This window comes from Camelus ferus, chromosome 11 (genome assembly GCF_009834535.1).
Source record: "Camelus ferus isolate YT-003-E chromosome 11, BCGSAC_Cfer_1.0, whole genome shotgun sequence".
NCBI lineage: Eukaryota > Metazoa > Chordata > Mammalia > Artiodactyla > Camelidae > Camelus > Camelus ferus.
This window is the reverse complement of record NC_045706.1, coordinates 25,812,478-25,831,537: the sequence shown is the minus strand read 5'-3', so window position 1 is coordinate 25,831,537 and position 19,060 is coordinate 25,812,478. Positions and strand designations below refer to the sequence as shown.

At 43.0% G+C, this 19,060-nt stretch overlaps 3 protein-coding genes and 1 long non-coding RNA gene across 9 annotated transcripts in view; 1 reads left to right on the top strand and 3 right to left on the bottom strand.

The window, feature by feature from the left end:
- CWF19L1 (CWF19 like cell cycle control factor 1) overlaps window positions 1–5,820 on the bottom strand; it is a 28,063-nt gene extending 22,243 nt beyond the window's left edge. For 2 of the 4 annotated variants that reach the window (XM_006182919.3, XM_014557794.2), the window contains exons 1-4: window positions 5,666–5,820; window positions 2,864–2,948; window positions 1,938–2,016; window positions 1,317–1,418 (exon numbers count right to left, since the gene is read on the bottom strand). In XM_006182919.3, the coding sequence (XP_006182981.1) occupies window positions 1,317–1,418; window positions 1,938–2,016; window positions 2,864–2,948; window positions 5,666–5,688 (289 nt within the window). In that variant the 5' untranslated portion in view covers window positions 5,689–5,820. Of the gene's footprint in view, window positions 1–1,316; window positions 1,419–1,937; window positions 2,017–2,863; window positions 2,949–5,665 lie in introns of those variants that run through there. The other 2 variants (XM_032491104.1, XM_032491105.1) reach the window with 2 other exon arrangements.
- Window positions 5,821–7,833: 2,013 nt separating this feature from the next.
- BLOC1S2 (biogenesis of lysosomal organelles complex 1 subunit 2) lies at window positions 7,834–14,254 on the bottom strand. The gene is made up of 5 exons (XM_006182920.3): window positions 14,146–14,254; window positions 13,671–13,787; window positions 10,762–10,881; window positions 9,963–10,067; window positions 7,834–8,664 (listed from the first exon to the last, which is right to left on the bottom strand). Exons 1-5 carry the CDS (start codon window positions 14,240–14,242, stop codon window positions 8,633–8,635), a joined length of 471 nt encoding a protein of 156 aa, XP_006182982.3. The 5' UTR covers window positions 14,243–14,254; the 3' UTR covers window positions 7,834–8,632.
- LOC116667069 lies at window positions 10,255–19,050 on the top strand. Its single transcript, XR_004323840.1, has 4 exons — window positions 10,255–10,389; window positions 10,547–10,596; window positions 13,431–13,462; window positions 17,829–19,050. It is a non-coding gene; the product is annotated as an uncharacterized LOC116667069 (long non-coding RNA).
- The window catches only part of PKD2L1 (polycystin 2 like 1, transient receptor potential cation channel), a 41,542-nt gene continuing 37,654 nt past the window's right edge, over window positions 15,173–19,060 (bottom strand). For 2 of the 3 annotated variants that reach the window (XM_014557781.2, XM_014557783.2), the window contains exons 12-15: window positions 17,814–17,940; window positions 16,936–17,051; window positions 16,563–16,686; window positions 15,173–16,252 (exon numbers count right to left, since the gene is read on the bottom strand). In XM_014557781.2, the coding sequence (XP_014413267.2) occupies window positions 16,079–16,252; window positions 16,563–16,686; window positions 16,936–17,051; window positions 17,814–17,940 (541 nt within the window). In that variant the 3' untranslated portion in view covers window positions 15,173–16,078. The remainder of the gene's footprint in view (window positions 16,253–16,562; window positions 16,687–16,935; window positions 17,052–17,813; window positions 17,941–19,060) is intronic. The other variant, XR_004323839.1, reaches the window with a different exon arrangement.

Sequence of the window (19,060 nt, the reverse complement as noted above, 5' to 3'; positions counted from 1 at the left end):
CACTTCTGGCTGCTAGGTCTCTATGCTGGATGAAATACAACAGTACTTCTGTTCTGTAAGCAACAGCAGCCCTTATGTGGAGCCCACATAAGGGAGCCTGGAGCCCACAGGCTTGTCTGACCATCCCAGGTGACTTACAGATGAAAAACTTGGGAAGCACTGATTAATAAAAAGGACTTCTGCTTTCTAGAGACTCTATATGGACTAAAAGAAATCTAGACACCTGGACACAGAAAGAGGCAATGATAAGAAAAAATAATTGCAGTTCTGAGTAAGCTGTAGTCTAGAATAGATGTACTCTTCATGAAGGCAGACGCTTCCAAAAAAAGGAAAACATTTGGAAAAAGCAACTGTTTGGGAAAAATTAAGACACTGTCATCTTCTAAATTTATTCCTGACTTGTGCCCTTGATTCCGTTCCTCTGTTGCCTCCAAGACCCTGCTTCATCAATTTTCACCTCCCTTTCATCTACTGAGTATCTTCTTCCCAAATGGCTCTTTCCACATACTCATAAAGGAACATACATATTAACAAAAAATAATAAAGTAATAAAGGAACACACATACTAATAAAGAACTATAAAAGGAGCATTTACAGCAAAGGAAATGTAGAGGCTTTCTAGAGAAATGAGACACCAAGAGAGAGGAAATGTGAAAAGAAGTTGAGCCATTTTAGGAAAAAAATGAGCTGAATGATCCAAGAAGCAGTAGCAGTGAGGGGAGGCGGGCAAGTGGAGAACAAAAGCAAAATTTGACGGTGCTTTTTAAAACAGCCAGACATTGAAAGAACTACTAGAAGAGTTTCAGGGGGTAGTGGATGGAACAACTTTAACCTGGAATTGAAGAGTGGACCTAGAACCAGAAATAGGGCAAAAGGAGTGAAAAACCCAAGGATCAACACGAAAAACTTGAGTTTCCAAAACCTTAGTGAAACCTAGAGCTATAGCAAATTAGGAGTCTACAAATAAGCTGTATATATTGAGCAATGTAACATGGTGAGACCACACGCATGGAATTTTTTTTTAACACAATTTATACCTTAGGTACTCCAAACACTGTAGTCAAGTAGTTTACTCCTCTTGTTGGCTGGAAGAGTGTATACTGGTTTGTGGAATAACAAGGAGATTAGGAAGAGGCAGGAGACAACAGAGGAAAAAATGCCATAGTCTTAAGGGTATAAACGTAAACGTCAGACAAGACCCCACTGACCCCCATTCTCTCAGGCAGTAGTGGCAAAAGAATCCAGCCACAAATTCCTGGGAGACTAATTCCTGGGAAACATTATGCCCATTACAAACACAAGAAGTATCAACTTACCCAGATAAGTAATATTTTCAGCTAATTCACAGCCATCAACATCTTGGAAATATTTTACTGTTTCCTGGTTATTGGCACCCAGCACGTATGTCTGAATAGGAGCTAGTGAGAGAAACAGACATCACACCAAATAGTTAACAGATCTGCTTTGGAACCGGAGAACTGCTTGCCCATAGGAAAAACACAGCAAAAGTAGAGTGTGCAATCCTGTGTGTGGAACATGCTCACCACTTAGAATATCCTACATCCAACCTTGTGGTCTGACTATTAAATGGTACCACAAGACTGATGAAGTAACATCTTAGAGTGGATAGTCAATATATAACTATGGAAACACAGACTCAAATTGCTTAATAAAAAACACCAAAACTGGAAGAAGGACAGGACACATATGATTGCATTTATTCAATTCTTTCCTACTTAGAAGAGAATTCTTTCTCTGGAACTACATCCAACCAAATTCAAAATGTGAACATTTAGATGCATAGGCATTCTTCCCACGTCAATGCAGAGATCAAAGGCAAGCTCTTAAGTCACTAACACTTGTGAAAACCAACCTGGCAAGAACTACCTAGCCTTGAAATTTTGTTAAAAATCATATGCTAAAAATAAGTTTTGTACCTTTCTTGATGCCAGTTTTATACTCCTCCCATTCAGCATCTGGAGTGGTGCCAAAGAAATTTCCTACACACAACAGCAGCTAAAATGAGCGTTTTAAACAGATATGAGATTTTTATTATCAAATAATACATAACTAACTGATAGTAACATTATTCAGCTAATTACCCTTCTTAATGGTCTCAAACCAGGTTTTTTCCTTAATCAATTTACAGAATTTCTATACATAATTCTTTCACAGTGATTGTAGTGGTTACTCTGACTCTATATAAACTACTAAATCTTGGCTCACTGGCTGTCAAATTCAAGTTGGGGAAGGGGATGAGAGGACTGGGGAAAAAATGGAGAAATCCGACCTTCAAGAATCCCTCTGTGAAATACAAAACTTTAAATATTAGATACCCTGAGAGAAACAGGGTATAAAGGACACATTTCCTGCCTGCTGCTGCCTTTATTCAACATTTAACCCAATGAACAAATTATCCTCATATCTAGAATACTCTTCTGTACTACAGGAATTTACAGTCTAGTTGGCAATCTGTAACAATTACATAAGGTTCTTTAGTTTGTGAAGCATTTGCACATATGCTATCTGACTTAATCTATACCATATACCTATGAAATAGATCTGTGCTTCCCAAACCCAGTAGTCAGAATCACGGAAGTTTTGCTAGTTTGTTCTCAGCTTTGTGTATGGTAATAAAGTAACATGATTCCAATTCAAAAAGTATTCAAAGGTCTACAGTAAACAGGTCTCCCTTCCCATACCACTCTGCAGCTACTAAGTTCTCATGCACACAAAAGGAACGCAATCTAACAAGCAAGGAGAGTGTGTGTTCAATTGAGAAATGTATAAAGGAGGCCAAACATTATTTTAGTGTGTCTGACTACAACAGTCCAAATAAATGCAGTAAAAGGAAACATCTTACATCAAAGTTTCCACTTTTCTTCTGAATTGCTCGAACTCTATTGAATAAAACATCAAATTTCCCTTCAACATCTCCACACGCCAAGCTGCAAGTAAGAGATAAATGTTAAGGCAATTCAGGACACCCAAATAGGCCTGCCAGATATGACACATACTAGTCTTCCTGGATCAGGTAGGCATGTGACCCACTCTCTCTGAGATTACCTGAGAGGTTCAATGCATGTGAACTTTAATGACTACTGGGCAGCTCCACCTACAGATCTCACCAACACCTTCAACCCACTATATCTAAAATTTAGCTTATCATTTCCTCCAAAATTGAACCAGTTTCTTCTCACTTGCCAAGTTTTGTGGACGGGTCTACTGTCGACTTGGTTATCAAGAGTCAAAAATCTCCCTTCCAGTCATCAAGTATCATCAATCTCTTTTTACAAACATCCTTCACAATCATTTCGTCTTTTTCATTTCCACTGCCACTACCTTAGCACAAGGCTTCAGTCATCCACTCCACAAAAACACTCTGGACACCTGTAACATGCTTGCTAAGTACAATATGCCAAGTACTTTGCTAAGGACATGCTAGGAGTATAAAGAAGATGAAGACTCAGTTTAAGCCTCAGAGAGCTCACTATCAGGGAAGGGGAAATACTCTGACAGTTACAAATTTATAGAAAAAGGGCAGTAATAGGACGTATGTGTAAAGTGTTATGCGGCAGGGAGGTAGAAATTGGCAAGAGCTAAAGTTTGTAAGGGGGACTGACCCTAGGTTGTGAGGTATATGATTTATATGGTTTCTCCACTTCTCATATCATTTTCTTAATGTCTTTTAACTCATCTTGAAAAATTATAGATCTTATTGTTTTGTCAGTTTGTCTTTCTGGTGTGCTTTATTGTCCATATCACTGAACATTTTCAAGCTAGGTAGTGACTGTTTTAGAAAGATCATTTTAGTAACAGAGTGAATGATGGTCTGGAGGAACAAGTGACTATAAGCAAAAATGCTGGCAAAGAGGGCAATGTTACATGAAGATGGGGAGGAGAGAAATGATGAGAAATTTAGAACTCTCAAGACTTAAACACAAACTGGAGTGGAGAAGTAGGAATGGAGGACAATTACAAGGCTGAGCAACTGAGAGTCCTGTAGTTACAGCAGAGGCAGAATCAGAGAGAAATACAATGACTCTGGTATTGGATACAAAGAGAATACTTTGCTTATATTTTCTCCAATGCCTCCTCTTCTTCCTGTCCATCCTATATAAAACTAACAGTTTAATGTTCTTTAAAAAACACTAAGACAACTCCACTGCCTAAGGATCCACAGCTTTCTGCAAGTCCTTGATGTCTCTCCCCAGTGCTTTCTCCAAGCTTCCATAACAGAAACCTTCACCACTGTCCATCTGATAACTCTCTGCTTCTGCCATTCTCCTGGGGTAGTTATTTCTCCTAACAGTCCCACCCTACCCATCCTGAGTCTAAATTTTTCCCATCCTTCAAGGCCTAGCACATCTCTGAAGCCTTCCTGATCAGCTCAGAAAGATCTCTTCTCAAAACTTCAGAAACCCATTTAGCTTTTCAGAGCAAGCTCTGTAATAAATTATTAAGCATTCTCATTTATCTTCTGAGCACCACCTCTTCAAGGAAGCCCTCCAACCCCTATAGCCACTAATTTCTGTTGCTCCCAGAGGATCCTGCACTTCTCTCTCATAGCAGTTGTCACATGGAATTACAGCTGTTTCTGGGAGAGCCACTGCCTGGTTCGTACACCATCAAAACACCTCAAAATTCATCATCTCCTTATGTGGGCCCTTTTCCAGTATTTCCCATCTCACTGAAGAAAGAAATCTAGGACCCAGACAGTGCCAATTCCTTCTCATTCATAACCAAACTATCTCCAAACCCTGATGATATCCTTTCCTAAATAAACCTTGAGTTCCCACACTTCTCCTCTGCCTTCACTCTAATCCTAGCTGTCCCCTACTTTGCCTCTAATTTGTTCTCCAGATTGCAGTCAGAATCGCTTTCCAAAGTGAAAACACGATTCATGCCAAGACATTCTGAAACATTCCAATGACTTTTTTAGGATAAAGACAAAGCTATTAATCAGGGCTCAATCCTCACTTCCTTGATCCCTCACCTTAAGCCAAATACCCTATTATACATCTTCCCAGAATCGTCAAACTTTTCCTCCTGACATTTATCAGTACCGTAATTTAACATTTATCTGGATTCCTCGATTAATAGCCGTTCCTCTAAACTGTAAGATCCACAAAGGCAGAAGAGCCATCTGTGCAACAGCTAGCACGGTACCTAGCACACTGCAATTATTCAATGAATAGATGAATGGAAGTCCTCTCCTAACCAACCTCTCAAAAAGAATGCCAGGGCAGAGACCTCACCTCTCTCTCTAGCCTACCACTTGCTCAGGGCCCATCAATGGACCCCATGCCTACAATTTTGTGTTAATAAGTAAGTAAGAGTGCAAGGAGAAATGAAGGGGAAATGATGTCAGAGGCCAGAACGACCTAACACGGAGGAGGCCTGACGCTGGGTGCTTCCGCCTGTCCCAGCGAGTGTCGCCAAGAGTTCCCCTCCTCGGGAGCGAAAATGGCCCGGGAAAAGAGGCTGGCACCGGGTGAGGCAAAAACGCGCTGGGCGCTCTCTATCCTCCTCCCACTCTCGCCTTTTCCTCCTCCCTTCCCATTTAGATCAAGACCCCCCCCCCCCCCCCCCCGCCAGCAGACTCAGACACACACACACCCCACCAGCAGACACACACACACTCTTCAGATTCAGGGTCACTCACAGGCGCAAGGGCTTCTGAGCCATCCGCCCTAACAGCCTGGGTCAAGACGACCACGGCAAATTGGGACACCAAACCCACGCTCCTCCGGAAAATGCGGTCGCACTACAGTAAGACGTCAACGAACCCAGCCAATGAAAACTCAGTTATCTACGGAGAGCACCGAGGGACAGAAGCCTCTCTCAGGAGGTTTCACCTATAGGAGGAATGGAGAGGGAAGGAGGGGGAAAGTGAAATGATGAAAAGCAATCCAGTTGTAATTTTTTATTTGGGGCCAATTAAAAGTACTGAGTTGCTAGAAAGTTCCTGGAACAATGTCGGCCCCAACCTAATAATGTAACTCTGGTGGAGAAGACAGACTCCCTCCACACATGCTTTTTGTAAGTTTTAAACCTATCAGAAAGTGGAAAGAACAAAGGCAATCATCTGGATCTAGTAACAAGTTGGCAAATTTACTTCTCCCTCCACCTTCTCTCCTTCGAGGTATATAAGCAATTTATTCTGTCATTTGAAAGTAAATTGAAGACATCAGGAATATCTCAGCATGTATTTCCTAAGAATATCCTCCTGTATAACCAAAATACCATTTAACACATCTAAGAAAATCAACATTAATTCAATAATATCCCCCGTCGACTGAAATAAAATCACACAATGTGAGTGTTGTGGGTTAAGTTTTATTTGGGGCAAAATGAGAACTATAGCCCAGGAGACAGCACCTCAGATAGCTCTGTGAAACTGTTCTAAAGAGGCAGGGGGAAAACTCAGTATTATATCTGATTTCAGTGAAGTGGGGTATGTGCAATCAAGCACACGTTTAGGCAGAGGCTGCGGGTAGTCACAAGAAGCAGATGTCACCATTAATGACTATGGTGCTTTTCTAGATATGAGGAGACATAAGAATTGGGGTCATAAAATTTTCTCCTGAAAATATCTAACTACCTGAAGGCCTGTTCAGGCAGTTTTCCCAGAGCATAGAGTGCCTCATTCCTGATCTCTATCCTGAACTCCTTTCAGGGATTGTTGGAGGTCAGTGGCTGCAGCGGCTTGTAATTTAATACAGAGTTAGATGACAAGTGCCAACGTGATCCAGTTCTTTCAGAGGCAGATGGCAAGTGCCAATTTTTAGCTAACACCCCGCAACACATATTTATATTTAAAGTTTTTTTGTCTCTCCAAATTTATTTTATAACTTTATTTGTTTTCATTCAAGATCCAATCAACTTTCACACTTGGATTCAATTCTATCTCTAGTCTCTTTTAATCTAGAATAGCCCACCCACCTTTTTAGTTTTGTTTTTTGTAACATTGACTTTTTGGGAGAATTCAGCCCAATTGGTAGGAGACAACAGTGTTTAAGGAAGTAGAAACAAAAGCAAGTTTCTGACAACTGAGGGGCAGGAAAAACTCACCAAGGGCAGCCAAGAAATTCAAAATTAATGTAAAATAAGTTTAAGGAAGAAAAACAAAGTTCTGATTTTCCTCACAATTTCTACAATGCTTTTTTGGGAAAAATGAAGTTATCTGCCTCACAAATATTGATGCTCCTGTATTACTGGTACACAAAGGACATATTTTTTCTACTTTGGGGGGTAATACAGCACAGCCCAGGAGTGGAGATTAAGACAATTTGGAGAAGAGTAGAAGTTTGTCAAACATGGGCAGGTAATAATTTCAGGAAGAGGAAACAGTGAGATATGAAAACTCATCCATGGAATTCTGTGTTATCTTTACAACTTTCCTGCAAATATAAATCTATTGTAAAGTAGAAAGTTTATGAAGAAAAAACCTTCATCCATGAGAAGTCACAAAAGGATTCTAAGCATAAGAATGTGGCCAGTTTACATTTTAGAAAGACTGGTCTGGCAGCAGTGTGGAGGGCGGGTTGGAGGGATAGTTAAGATGAGAAGACATCACAGCAATAGTCCAGAGAAGCAGAGGATAAATGATGGTAGGCTGGAACATAAATGGTGGGAAATGACAGAAACAGAACAAAGAACTCTTTCAGAGATAGAATTGGGGACCTTCCTAACTGCTGACATCCAACTCTGAATATGGTTGCCTGTCTTTCAAACTAGACAGGTCAGTCACATGCACTTATGTCTTTAGTACGAAAGGAACACGATCAGGTCCCAGGAGCCTCCCTGATCCTGCAGACACAAGTAGGAAGATATTTTATAAAATGCTTTATTTAATAAGTAGCAGCCCAAGTGGCAGCTCCACCTCCCCACTTAACATGTACACACACATACACATCCTGTCCTTATATTTCCAAAAGGGAGCACATGTCAAGATGTCATCCCCAGCCATCCGACTCACACAGAGAAAAGACAGGAGGGGCCCATCACATACACCAAGCTATTGCAACAACACTCCTTTCACTGTTTCCGCTCAGTCTAGAAGATTTGTTCTGAAATTGTTTCATTTTCTGTTATTTGCAATGTTATAGAAAAGTAAATTACTGACATTCACAAGGTGACAAACTGTCAAGAACAAGACTGTTTTTTCCTTTTTGTTGTTGTTGTTTTCCTTTTTAAATTTAGAATCTTGTTAGCAATACATTAGCGTCCTTAACAGAAAAAAAAAATTTATACAGTCACTCAAAAACCAGCCATTTAAGAAAATAATGCAGTAATCAACTACTTTCAGGGAAAACAGGTCCTCTCATTTGATTCTACTGGCAAGCCCAGGTTTATCCTGAACTTTTGAGAGACTCTCTGTCCTGAATAGATGATGAAGCATTCAAGTAAAAAGTAAGGAGTTATAAGTGTGAGTTTCTGAGGGATACTGCCTCCAAAGAAGTTCAGGAGTAGCCACGGTTCTCCAGTTTACTCCAATGTTGGGATGTTTTCTGGGATGACCAGCATAGTTGCCTTTTGAGGAGTTCTGACAATTCATCAGCCTCAGGATTCAGGTCTTATAAAACATTCTTCCACATTAAAAAAGACTTTGTCCCATAGGAATAAGTTTTCATCGCTTCTCCAGCTTCTTGTACTTGGCTTCTGCAGTGGGGAGGGGGAGAGAAAGTTGTATCTTTTAAAACTGACTCTCACAAAGATACTTTTTAGTTAGCATTTCCAGGCAAAATCAAAAATGTCTATTACATTAAAAAAAATCTATTAGCTTCAGTCTTCCTAGCTATCCAAATTGTGTCCATAAATGCTATCATATTAGCTAAAGACAGATATTTGGATATCTGTCCAAATATAATCAATGCACACAACTTAAGATAAAGAGTCAACCACACACACACAGAATTGAGAGCCTAACACAAGTTCCCTAAGTTCTAACCCTGTTAACAGCACCTGCTCAGATGGCTCCACCAGGATTAAGGAGCTCTAAGGACACTTGAGCCACCCGGGAGCTTTAGTAAGCACAGGAAATTGCTTCTCTAGGCTCTGTCCCAGGAACCCTGTGGGAGCCAGACTGGAAGTCTCAAGAAGTGTAAGTGTAGGTTTCACCTTTTATATTCTTAACCCTACCCCTCACTCTAGGAAAACAATCAAATAAGCCTCTTAATGATATATCTCTTTTTCTTTGAAAGCTTGAAAGCATCTGGTACAACACCTTCTAAAGTTCACAGTCGCCATTTAGTAAATTTAACGGTGGCCAATGAAATCATTAATCACCACCCATGTCAAATCTCAGTGTGCTAAAGACCAGTCTCTTGAAGTAGTCAACAACTGTCAATGATAAAAATAATCTGTAAATTATACCTTGGTTAAAAACAACTTTATTATTTTTAACTATAGATACAAGAGCCAGAGCCAGTTAGCAAGGCATCAACACTGAAAGTGCCAGTTTCCTCTTCAAAGGAAAAGTAATCCTTCAAGAAGGCATTGATTAGCAATCCTGTTTTTTAAGACATGAACTACATCATTAAAGATGCTTCAGCCTGCTGAACCACAATTAAGAGCTTGAGCTTTATAATTAATCAGATCTAGTTTGGAATAAAGCTCTTTCATATACCAGCTTTGTATCCTTAAGGAAGTTATAACCCCTTCAACCACAGTTTCCTCTTCTATAGAATGGGGATAAAAATCACACACTTAGCTCATAGATTATTGGAAGGATAAAAAACATAAAAGACACAAAAAAACAGTGCCTTGACAGATCATTAAGTACTCGGGAAACGTTATTTTATTACTACTACCAATAATAAAAAGTTACTCTCAAGAGGTTTGTGAAGATTAAAATAGATAACTGCAGGCATACCATAAACGTTAGCTATCATATTAGATAAGGTCATATTGGCAGGAGGGTACTCTTGTCAAATGAAAATAGAAATAAAAATAGTTACCCAGTTTTTTTGAATATGCATCCAGCTTGTAGGCTGCCTGCTCGAGAGCTGCTACCTGCTCCTCAATGACATTGATCTGATCCAGATAAGGCTGCAGTCCAGCATCTTTAAAAACAAAGATAGACCACAGGTTTATACGGCTTCAACAAGGAGTGTAGAAAACAGTGGAAAAGTAAGAATGCTACTGTCTCTCCAGCTCTGCCTAAGACCCAGTAGGTAGAGTGACATGGCTCTGATCACTAGTAGGGCAGACACCTCAGAAGACAGTAGCTAGTTGATCAGATGACCTAGACAAAGTTAAGCCTCTCTCATTTGACTTTCCTCTCTTTTAAATTCCTTGCTCCTCAAGCAATCCTTCCATTACTGATTCAGTTTCTTGGGTACTCCCGGACCAAGAAAGAGGGCTCTAAAGACAGGGAACACAAAGGTAAGTCAATAGAAATAATATATCTTACTAGTCTAAAGCAGTGTTTTCCATTTATAGATGTTCTGGTTTTCTGTTTATAGAGTAGTCCTTCATGGATTTCATTGTTGAATCAGTTCACTAGAATCTGGCCACCCTTCCTCTGCCCCCTGTTTTCCAGGAATAAGCTGATCAAATCAAGATTCAGAAGCAGAATAACCATACACCAAGGTACGCTAATCCTCAGAATGGAAGAAATTCACCTTAACTTTGTAATTCACTTTTAGAAAATGAGCTTCCTGAGGATAGAGGCCATATTCTCTTCCCTTCCCCACCACCCCAAGCACAAAAGAACATTAAATACAAACATATTTAATTGTAAAAATTATTACTTACACTTCTGGTTTAAGTCCTTTAAGTTTCTACTAATGTTTATAGCAATATCTTTCATTTCAAGATACTTCAGGCTGGTTAGTTTATTCATATTTTCCAAGAGCTTATAGTCTTCACTGGTGGCTTTAAAACAAACAGAAGATGTGATGCTTTTAAGATTTGTCTTAGATCCCTGGAATATGGAATTAATAGGCCAAATAGTAGTTCAAGGGAGGACCTAGGGAATGACAAAGGAGCAAGCCACTTTTGATCTATGACATTTATACTCAGCCTGCATACTCTGAATGTCTAAGTAGAAACTCAGGCAACAATCAACACACTATTTAAATCAAGTGAGATTCAGAAGCTTCAGGATCTTAGTTAGAAAGGGAAATGATAAACTCATGTACCAAGAAAAGGGAAGTGAAATAGTCTTGGTACCTCTACAGCACGAAAACATGTAATACGGCAGATTGCAGCAAATGTAAATATCAAAATACATATAAAATCAACTAGGACCTCAACACTTCTCAGTAACTCATTTATTACTTGTGATTCTATATTGCATTTTATGCATTTATTCAAACCATTTGTCTGTTTCTCATACCCTCAATTCCCTTCCCCAGCCCTGCTCAAAGCAAATGGCCTTTACTCCAGTTTTCCCAAAAGCCAAGCCCACTTACATAAGCTGCCTCAATCTTTTTGCCTCACTTCTAAACTTCTCTGTACCTTAACATCTTCCCAAGAGGCAGAAGTGCTCCTACTCTTCCAAGACAACTCCTCCTCCTGTGCTCCTGATCCCAAACCCTTCTACCTCTTCAGGGCCTCTCTTCAATCACCTCCTCTCCCCCGCATTTCCAAACCCTCTCCATCCTGGCACTTCCCTCTCTATCTAGAAATATATTCATGTTTCTTCCAGCCCAAAAGCCCTCCCTCTATTCTACACCTACATCATTTGCTCAGTAAAGCAAAGGAGCTTCACTGCTAACCCTTTTGAAAGAGTACCTTACACTCACTGCTTCCTCTTCTTCACTATTCACTCCTGTAAGCCCATCCATTCTGGTCTCTGCTCCCATCATCCAGAGAAATTACATGCTCGAAGGTCATCAGCACTATCCTAACCCCCAAATTCATGGCCTTTTTGCAGTTGTTATCCTCCTAGGCCTCCCCATAGTATCTGACATTACTGATCTCCCTCTCTTCCTGAAATGCTCATGTCCCTTGGCCGCTGTAGCATTTTCTAATCTCTTTCTCACAGCTCTTTCTGAGTTTCTATGCCAGATCTCTTCTCAGCCAACTCACTTAATTATCAGTGCCCCACTCTTCCTCAGCTGTCACACATGACTGATGTTTACATGGGTGGCTCCCAACTCTATTCCTGCTCTGATCACACACTGAGCTCTGGACTAACATGTGTAAGTCACCTGAATGTCTTGGTAATAGTCACCTGAGTGTCCCAGTAATATCTAAAATCAGCCAAGCCAAAACTGAAAATATTATTTTCACACTAAACATGGTTCCTCTTTCGAACTTGCCAATTTTGGCTGATGGCACTACCCAGGCTTAAAACCTCAGACACATCTTAAGCGGCTCCCATCCCTCAATACCCACTTCCACAAGTTCTATAAATTCCACTTCTGTAATGTTCTTGCATCATGTTCTCCTTCCCATTCCTTTTCCCATCACTCTGTCACAGACCACTACTTTTCATCTGCAATATTGCTCTTCTCTCTTTCCTCCATATCCATACTCTCACTGCTATCAAATTAGTCTCTCTAAAACAAGGGCCACTCAAATACCTAGAAGCCAGCAACATAATGTAAATGAGTGAAGCAAGCCAAGGATTTGAAAATTAAACACAAAATTATCCATTTCCACATAGAAATATGCTCTCTCCTACTTCTTGGAACATAATCCTCTTAGTCTATCATTTACTTCACCAATTTTGATAGATATTGGTACAGAAAACCACTCTGTACCACTACTAAAAACAATATAAGAACAGTAATAAATGGCAACTGACACCAGGTCTCAGTAAAAGAGAGAAAATAGGGAGTAGTGGGGACAAATTGAACAGCACTGGTCCATTTAAAGGAGACAGGTGCCCAGCTCTAGTAAACTAGAGCCTCTTAAGAATGAGGGACTAGTATTGCCAAATCTTGGGAATTTTTAAAGAAAAGCCAAAAATAGATTTGTTGCCTGGTTTCTCTTGCTCAGAAATAAATAAACAAGTAAGTAATCAGGCTGATTACACAACTCCTCCTATTCTGTATCAAACATTTTCTCATAGACTCTGATTCACAAATTTAGCTCACAGCAACTTCCTAGGGAAGTGAAACAATATAATAGACCCTTATGAAAAGCCAGATGTCATTTTTTGGACCCTCCTCCACACAGGGGTCATGTGTTCACCTAGAAATACACACTGGACCAAAAAATTAATCATGTTCCAAAGGGTGGGTCACCAAATCCTCAGACCAACCTAATAGGTCCCCAAATCTGTGGGTCAGTTCCAATTTCATTTCTCTTTAACGTAGTAAATATGAAAGTTTAGCCAAACAAACTGCTTGCTTATAACACCTCACTCACTAGTCATTTCCCACTTTTGGGACAATCATTTGCTTCACAACTCTGTTCAAAATACACCTCCTCCAAGGGAGCACTTCTTGATAAATTCTTTTTTGTTTTCTCAGCTTCAGCCCACACTACGGAGGCCTGCAGGAATGTAAGTATTCTTAGGTGTTTCTGAAAGTAGTTCGTGAAATTTCTCCAGGGAAGGGATGGACTTCTTTCCTACCTATTCCTGACCTCCCAAACTTCAAACAGGCATGTTTCAAGGTTTATAGGGTTAGGAAGGGAGCCGCAGACTGATGCTGCTAAAGCACCTCCCAGGTCTGGAGCCAGACCCCTGCTCAACCCAAGCCCCGCCTCACCCGTCAGTTCTCCAGTCAGGTAAGTTGCCATTTTGGAGAACATATCCCGGCAGAGCTCAGTGATGTCGGCCTCAGCTGGCTCCTTTGCTTCCTCAGCTGTTTCCACGGCGGCATCATCTGGATCAAATGAGGATAAGTAAGTGCCCTGCCCTACACCTGGTCCTAATCCAGGCACAGCAGCCTCTCCCCACATCCCCACCTGTCCTCATTCCATCAAATCGGCTCCATTCTTCATGTGTCATAATTTCAAGTCCCTCGCCTCGTCCTTGCCACAAAAGACGCCAACTCTGCTCCCTTGAATCCGCCTCAGCTTACACCCGACCCCGCGGCCAAACCATCTCAGGCGCCCTGACAGGACAAACGCACGCACACACAGGCGCGCCTCGCTGTGCCCGCCTGCCCGCTCCGGCATCCCGGGCCCGTACCCGGAGCCTCAGGCCTCCCGCGACACTTCATCCCCATCCACTCCGCATACCTCGAACGGGCTCCTCTCTGTGGGTGGCTGGGACACTCTCAGCCGCCGCCGCCATGCCCGGCCCCGCGCTGCTTCCGGTTCTGGGATACCTGCGCATGCGCGCCGGGCGTGCCCCACCCACTCCCGCCCTGAATTCGCTGCCCTGTGATCTTGAGCCTCAAGTCGTACCGTACGTTATGAATAATAACAAAGTGTAAGCACCAAGGCGGGATTGAAGCTAGAATGGGCTTTCGTGAGTCAATCTGCTGCCAAGAGTCCAACGTCTGGAACTAAGGATGCGCTCAATCCTGCGGCCCCTTCCTGGAGGAATCACTAGTCTAGGAAGACACACAACGTGTATGGGAGGGGAGGGGTCGAGCCCGGTGTGGCCTACTGACTGAAGTGACCGGAGACAAATTAGCCGCTCCCCAGAGAATTCTCACCCTGGCTGGTACTAGTCGCTGAAAGCCTGCTTAGGGAATCCATGCTTTTGAAGGTAGTCTCATCTAGGCTCTGGGGAAACCTTCAGGCATTAGACCTGAGCTGAAATACTCTCCCTTCCAATGTCCTGGATTAACATCAACACATTGGACCATTTATTTTTAAGCTGGAGGCTGGCACCTACTTCTCTTCGGTTGATACAGCCTTTCTTGAAGAAAGCTTAGATGATAACTTTTTTAGGGCTGAGGATACACTCTGTTTATCTTAATTACACTCAGCTGTTTCACAAGACTCCTGGGTGTACAGAATGTATTTGACGAGGTAAGAGAATGGGGGTGGGTGAAGGGAATGGATGAAAAAAGAAACTGGGGAGCAATGGAAGGTGCAAAATAAGGTAGGGATAAGGGTCACAAGGCAAGAGAGCGGTTATATAGCAGGTCTCAAGATGCAGTCCTATATACCTGAAATCTTGCTGTAGGAGTTTTTTGTCTTGTCTTTGGTTATCCTCCAGCTGCACTCTCACTGCCCACACCCTGCGTGCATGCGCGCGTGCGCACACACACCTTACTCTCTTCACTCTAAGGTCTCCCTAGATCACTGTTTCCACTCTCTCCAGTGGTACAATCATAGTGCCCACCATTTCAAACCATTCCTATAAGCCAGAGTTTTTATTTTAGGACTCCTGGGGCAGCCCAGCTTCTTCACATTGTCACTGCCAGACTCTACACCTCCCAGCAGGGATGAGATTTCTCCAGCCCAAGTACAAGAATGGCTCACAGTTCCAGCCTCTCTTCTCCCCCCATGCAATCCCAGAAACAACTGCCAAGTCCTGGGTTTCCTAAGAATTTTTATTGACTATCACCAGGGGAACCCACGTTGTCCTATGGAAGGACAGAATCGGAGCCCACCACATTTTATCCAAAGATCTTGGAATCCTGAAGTCCTTTCTTTGCCGGATTCTCCTCAGGCTCCATCTTCATCCTGGTTTACAGCCCCCACAGTGTTCAGTGGCATGTCTGAAGGCAGGCTCTTCCACTGAGTCTTCACGGACTTTGCTGGGGGAAAGTTGGGGGACATCATCACTCCAGATCCTCTGTGACATTATAACCTCCTCACATGAGAAAGGCTCCTCTCCTCTCTGGCTTCCCATTCTCTTTCACAGGGAAGGTCTATGGAGAAGACTTGAACTCCATGGGTGCTGGCAACATATCTCTAGATGCACAGAGGAGAAGATTCACTGGCAAGGAGGAAGACATGTAGATACTGCTATTCTCTCAGCTTCTACTTTTTTCACAAATGGTGGCTATCCAGATGCTTAGGAAAGTCATTACCCTCCCTTCCTTTATTTTGTTTGTTACTGACTATTTTTTTTAAATCATCTAAACAGAGCTCAGAGTACAGGGAGTGAGAGCTCTGTTATTTCACAGAGCTACATGGCTACACACAGAAACATTGGCTCAAATGGCCAGACATAGGGTGGAACTCAGCAGCAGCAATGGTGGGAACTGCTGCCCTAGAAGTGGAGGGCACGTGCCAAGGGTCCTTCCAGGGAGGTGGTGAGGGAGGAGCCTGCTGTCTGATGCCTTAGGACCCCTCCCCCACCACTCTCCTGTCCACTCTGGAGTTCCCAGGGGGCTGGAGCCATGGCTGGGGCTGCCTGCAGGTGCTCCCAAATGCCTTGTTCCCCCTGTTGGAAGAAAAAGAGACAAGTCACTTGAAAGAAGAGTTTGTGTCCCACTTTCCTTTTACCTGGATCTGTTTCTCCAACCCCAGATCATCTCCTAGAGGCCAAAGCAGCCCTCAGGCTAGAGCAACCAACTTCAGGTCTTCCCTCCCCCCGCCACCTCCGCTGATACACTGACTACTGTGAACATGTTGCCCAAGGAGCAGTGAAATCATTGGTCTTTCAAAAATGTTTTGCCTCCACCCACTGAGTGGAAAAGATGGTAGAGTTCAGCTGTGGGGAGCCAACAGGAGCCGGATAAAGGGCCACTCACCGTGCATGAAGAGGGAGCCAGCTGCCCCTTCCTCTCCAGCATGGTCAGCTTTGAGCCCACGGCATCAACTTGGGACATGACTCCTTCCAGGGTGGTCTCCAGCTGCAAAACTCTCCTTGTGAGCCTGTGCAGGATTTGAGAGACCAAAGGAGCAGAAATATGTGTCTAGGGGCCTGGGTGTTTCCAGGGATAGGGGGTACAGAACAGTGTATGTTTGGATGGGAGCAAGGAAGGTAAGGCCAGCCTTGTAGGGAGAATTAAAGGGGTACAGAAGTTCTTCACAGGATAGGACAGGGAATTGGAAGGTTGTGGAAAGAAACTCAAGGTAGGATATCATAAACACAGTCAACCCTTGGCCCCTGGCTGCACGTACGTGTAGAATTCTTCTGAAACCCAGCCACCTGCTCTGGCAGCCTCTGGACTTGACTCGCCTGGTGGGCTACTCACAATGGACTGGCCCAGGTTCTCAATCTCAGCATTGAGGGCCACCTGATCAGGAAGTCAGAGGTCAGAGAGGAGAAGGTGACTCTGGGAAGCCATCAGCTCCTGCTCCCTCACCTGCTCCAGTGGGCTCTCAGGACTGGGCCTTGGGCTCCAGTTCCTGCTATTCCTCTTCCCTCTCAAACTCTGGGGATGACAGAAGCAGAGTGGTGGTGCTGGACACAGAGCTGGGCCTAACCTCTGGTGGGGAAACACCTCCAAGGAAACAAAATGCAAGCTCCTTGAAGCACTGATTAACAAGGTGCTCACTAGAAGCCAGCTCAGTTTGGGAGAGAAGGGACAGTGCCCTGGCACCGTCCCTTTTGACCCTGGCTTTTTGGTGTACACTGGATAGGGATGAAGCAGGCCTAGCAGGGGCTAGGAGTCCCAAGGAGAGGGCAAGTTCTCTGAAGGAATTGTCAGGAATTCTTGCGCAACTGGCCCTTTTCTCCTTAAGGTTGTAGTCAATGACGGTGAGCAATGGCGATCAACCTTGGCTATGAGTTACTTGAGAGTTTTTAAAGAGGACTGATGGCTGAGCCTCCCAACTCCCCAGAGATTCTGGTATAGGATATGTGGCCTGAGAATTTTTAAAAGCTCCTCAGGGGGTTCTAATGTGCAGCAATTTGAGAACCGCTATTCTAGAGAGCTCTTTCCTGCCCAACCATCAGGGGATTTTCAGTTTGGGTTTGTGTTCTCTGGGTGTGCAGGCAGGGAGGGGAGGGTGAGCAGTTTCCTCACACTGCCTCTCCACCAGCCAGCCAGTCTCACCCTCTCCTTCTCCAGGTCCTGTCGCATTTGTTCCTGCTCCTTCTCATCCAGGATGCGATTCCCATCTTGGTCAAACCTGGTGAAGGCAGCTGTGAGCTCAGTGATCTCATACTCCGTGTGCCCCAGCCTGAGGAGAACAGAGTGATGAAATGACTTCTGAGCTGCCATGGCTGTGGTCTCTCAGTTATGGACTCCCTACTTGTTTTTTTCAGTCTCTGGCAAGAGGGAAGAAGGGTACCATGTAGAAAAGCCAGGATCTCCAAGATCTAGCAATTTGATCCCCTAAGAAATCACTTGAATCTATTTCTTCCTTCTGTGACTCCTACTGACTAGGTTCAGGCCCTCGTGATCTTCTATGGGGATTATGCAAAATCTCTTTGCCTCCAGATAACCTGACCCCTCCCTGCACCCTCTGTCCTATAGCCTCCCCTTCACTCCTTATCCCTGAAATCCATCCCTCATAATGCTACTAGAGTAATTAATCTTTCTAAAATACAAGTCTAAACATATCCATTCCCTGCTTAAAATCCCTACTGAGCACCCTATTCTTTGCATAGAGCAGTGGCGTCCAAGGCTTTTCCCAGTGTGGCCTGAGCCCATTTAACTGGCCTCAGCTCCCCCTGTGCTCCACCTTTCATTTGATACCTTAACAATACTCAGCTACTAGTGACTCCTGTCTGTGTTGCTCAATTTCAGACCTCCTTGCTTTTGTATATGCTTTTATTAATCCATGCCCCTCTCTTCTAGTCACTTCTGTTGTCAAACTTGTTCTCTGATTCTGTTTATTTGCTTATATGTCTATAAACTCCTGGAGGACAATGACTTTGTCTCATTTAATTGTGTGTCTGGCCCACAGCTGGTGCTCACAATATATTTGTTCAATGTTTGTTAATATGTTTAACTGGGAAGCAGGGAGAGGATGGTTAAAGGAAAAGATCTGTGTTTGTTGGGGAGCACAGTACCAAGATCAAAGTTTTCAAGGAGTGAGGGATGTATACAGTGATTATGGAATTATATTATTACATTAGTCCTAAGAGTTGTTCAACAAGATCCAGAATACAATAGAACATGCTCAGAGTCCTTTAAACCAAGGGCACAATTCTGAAGGTCAGGATCAGAGACCTATAAGCCAAGCTCATAGTCCTATAAACCAAGGTCAGAGCACCATAAGCCAAGATCAGAGGCTTATAGGCAAAGGGTGGATGGTTGAGGGTCAAGGACTTATAGACTAATGTCAGAGAAGGTTG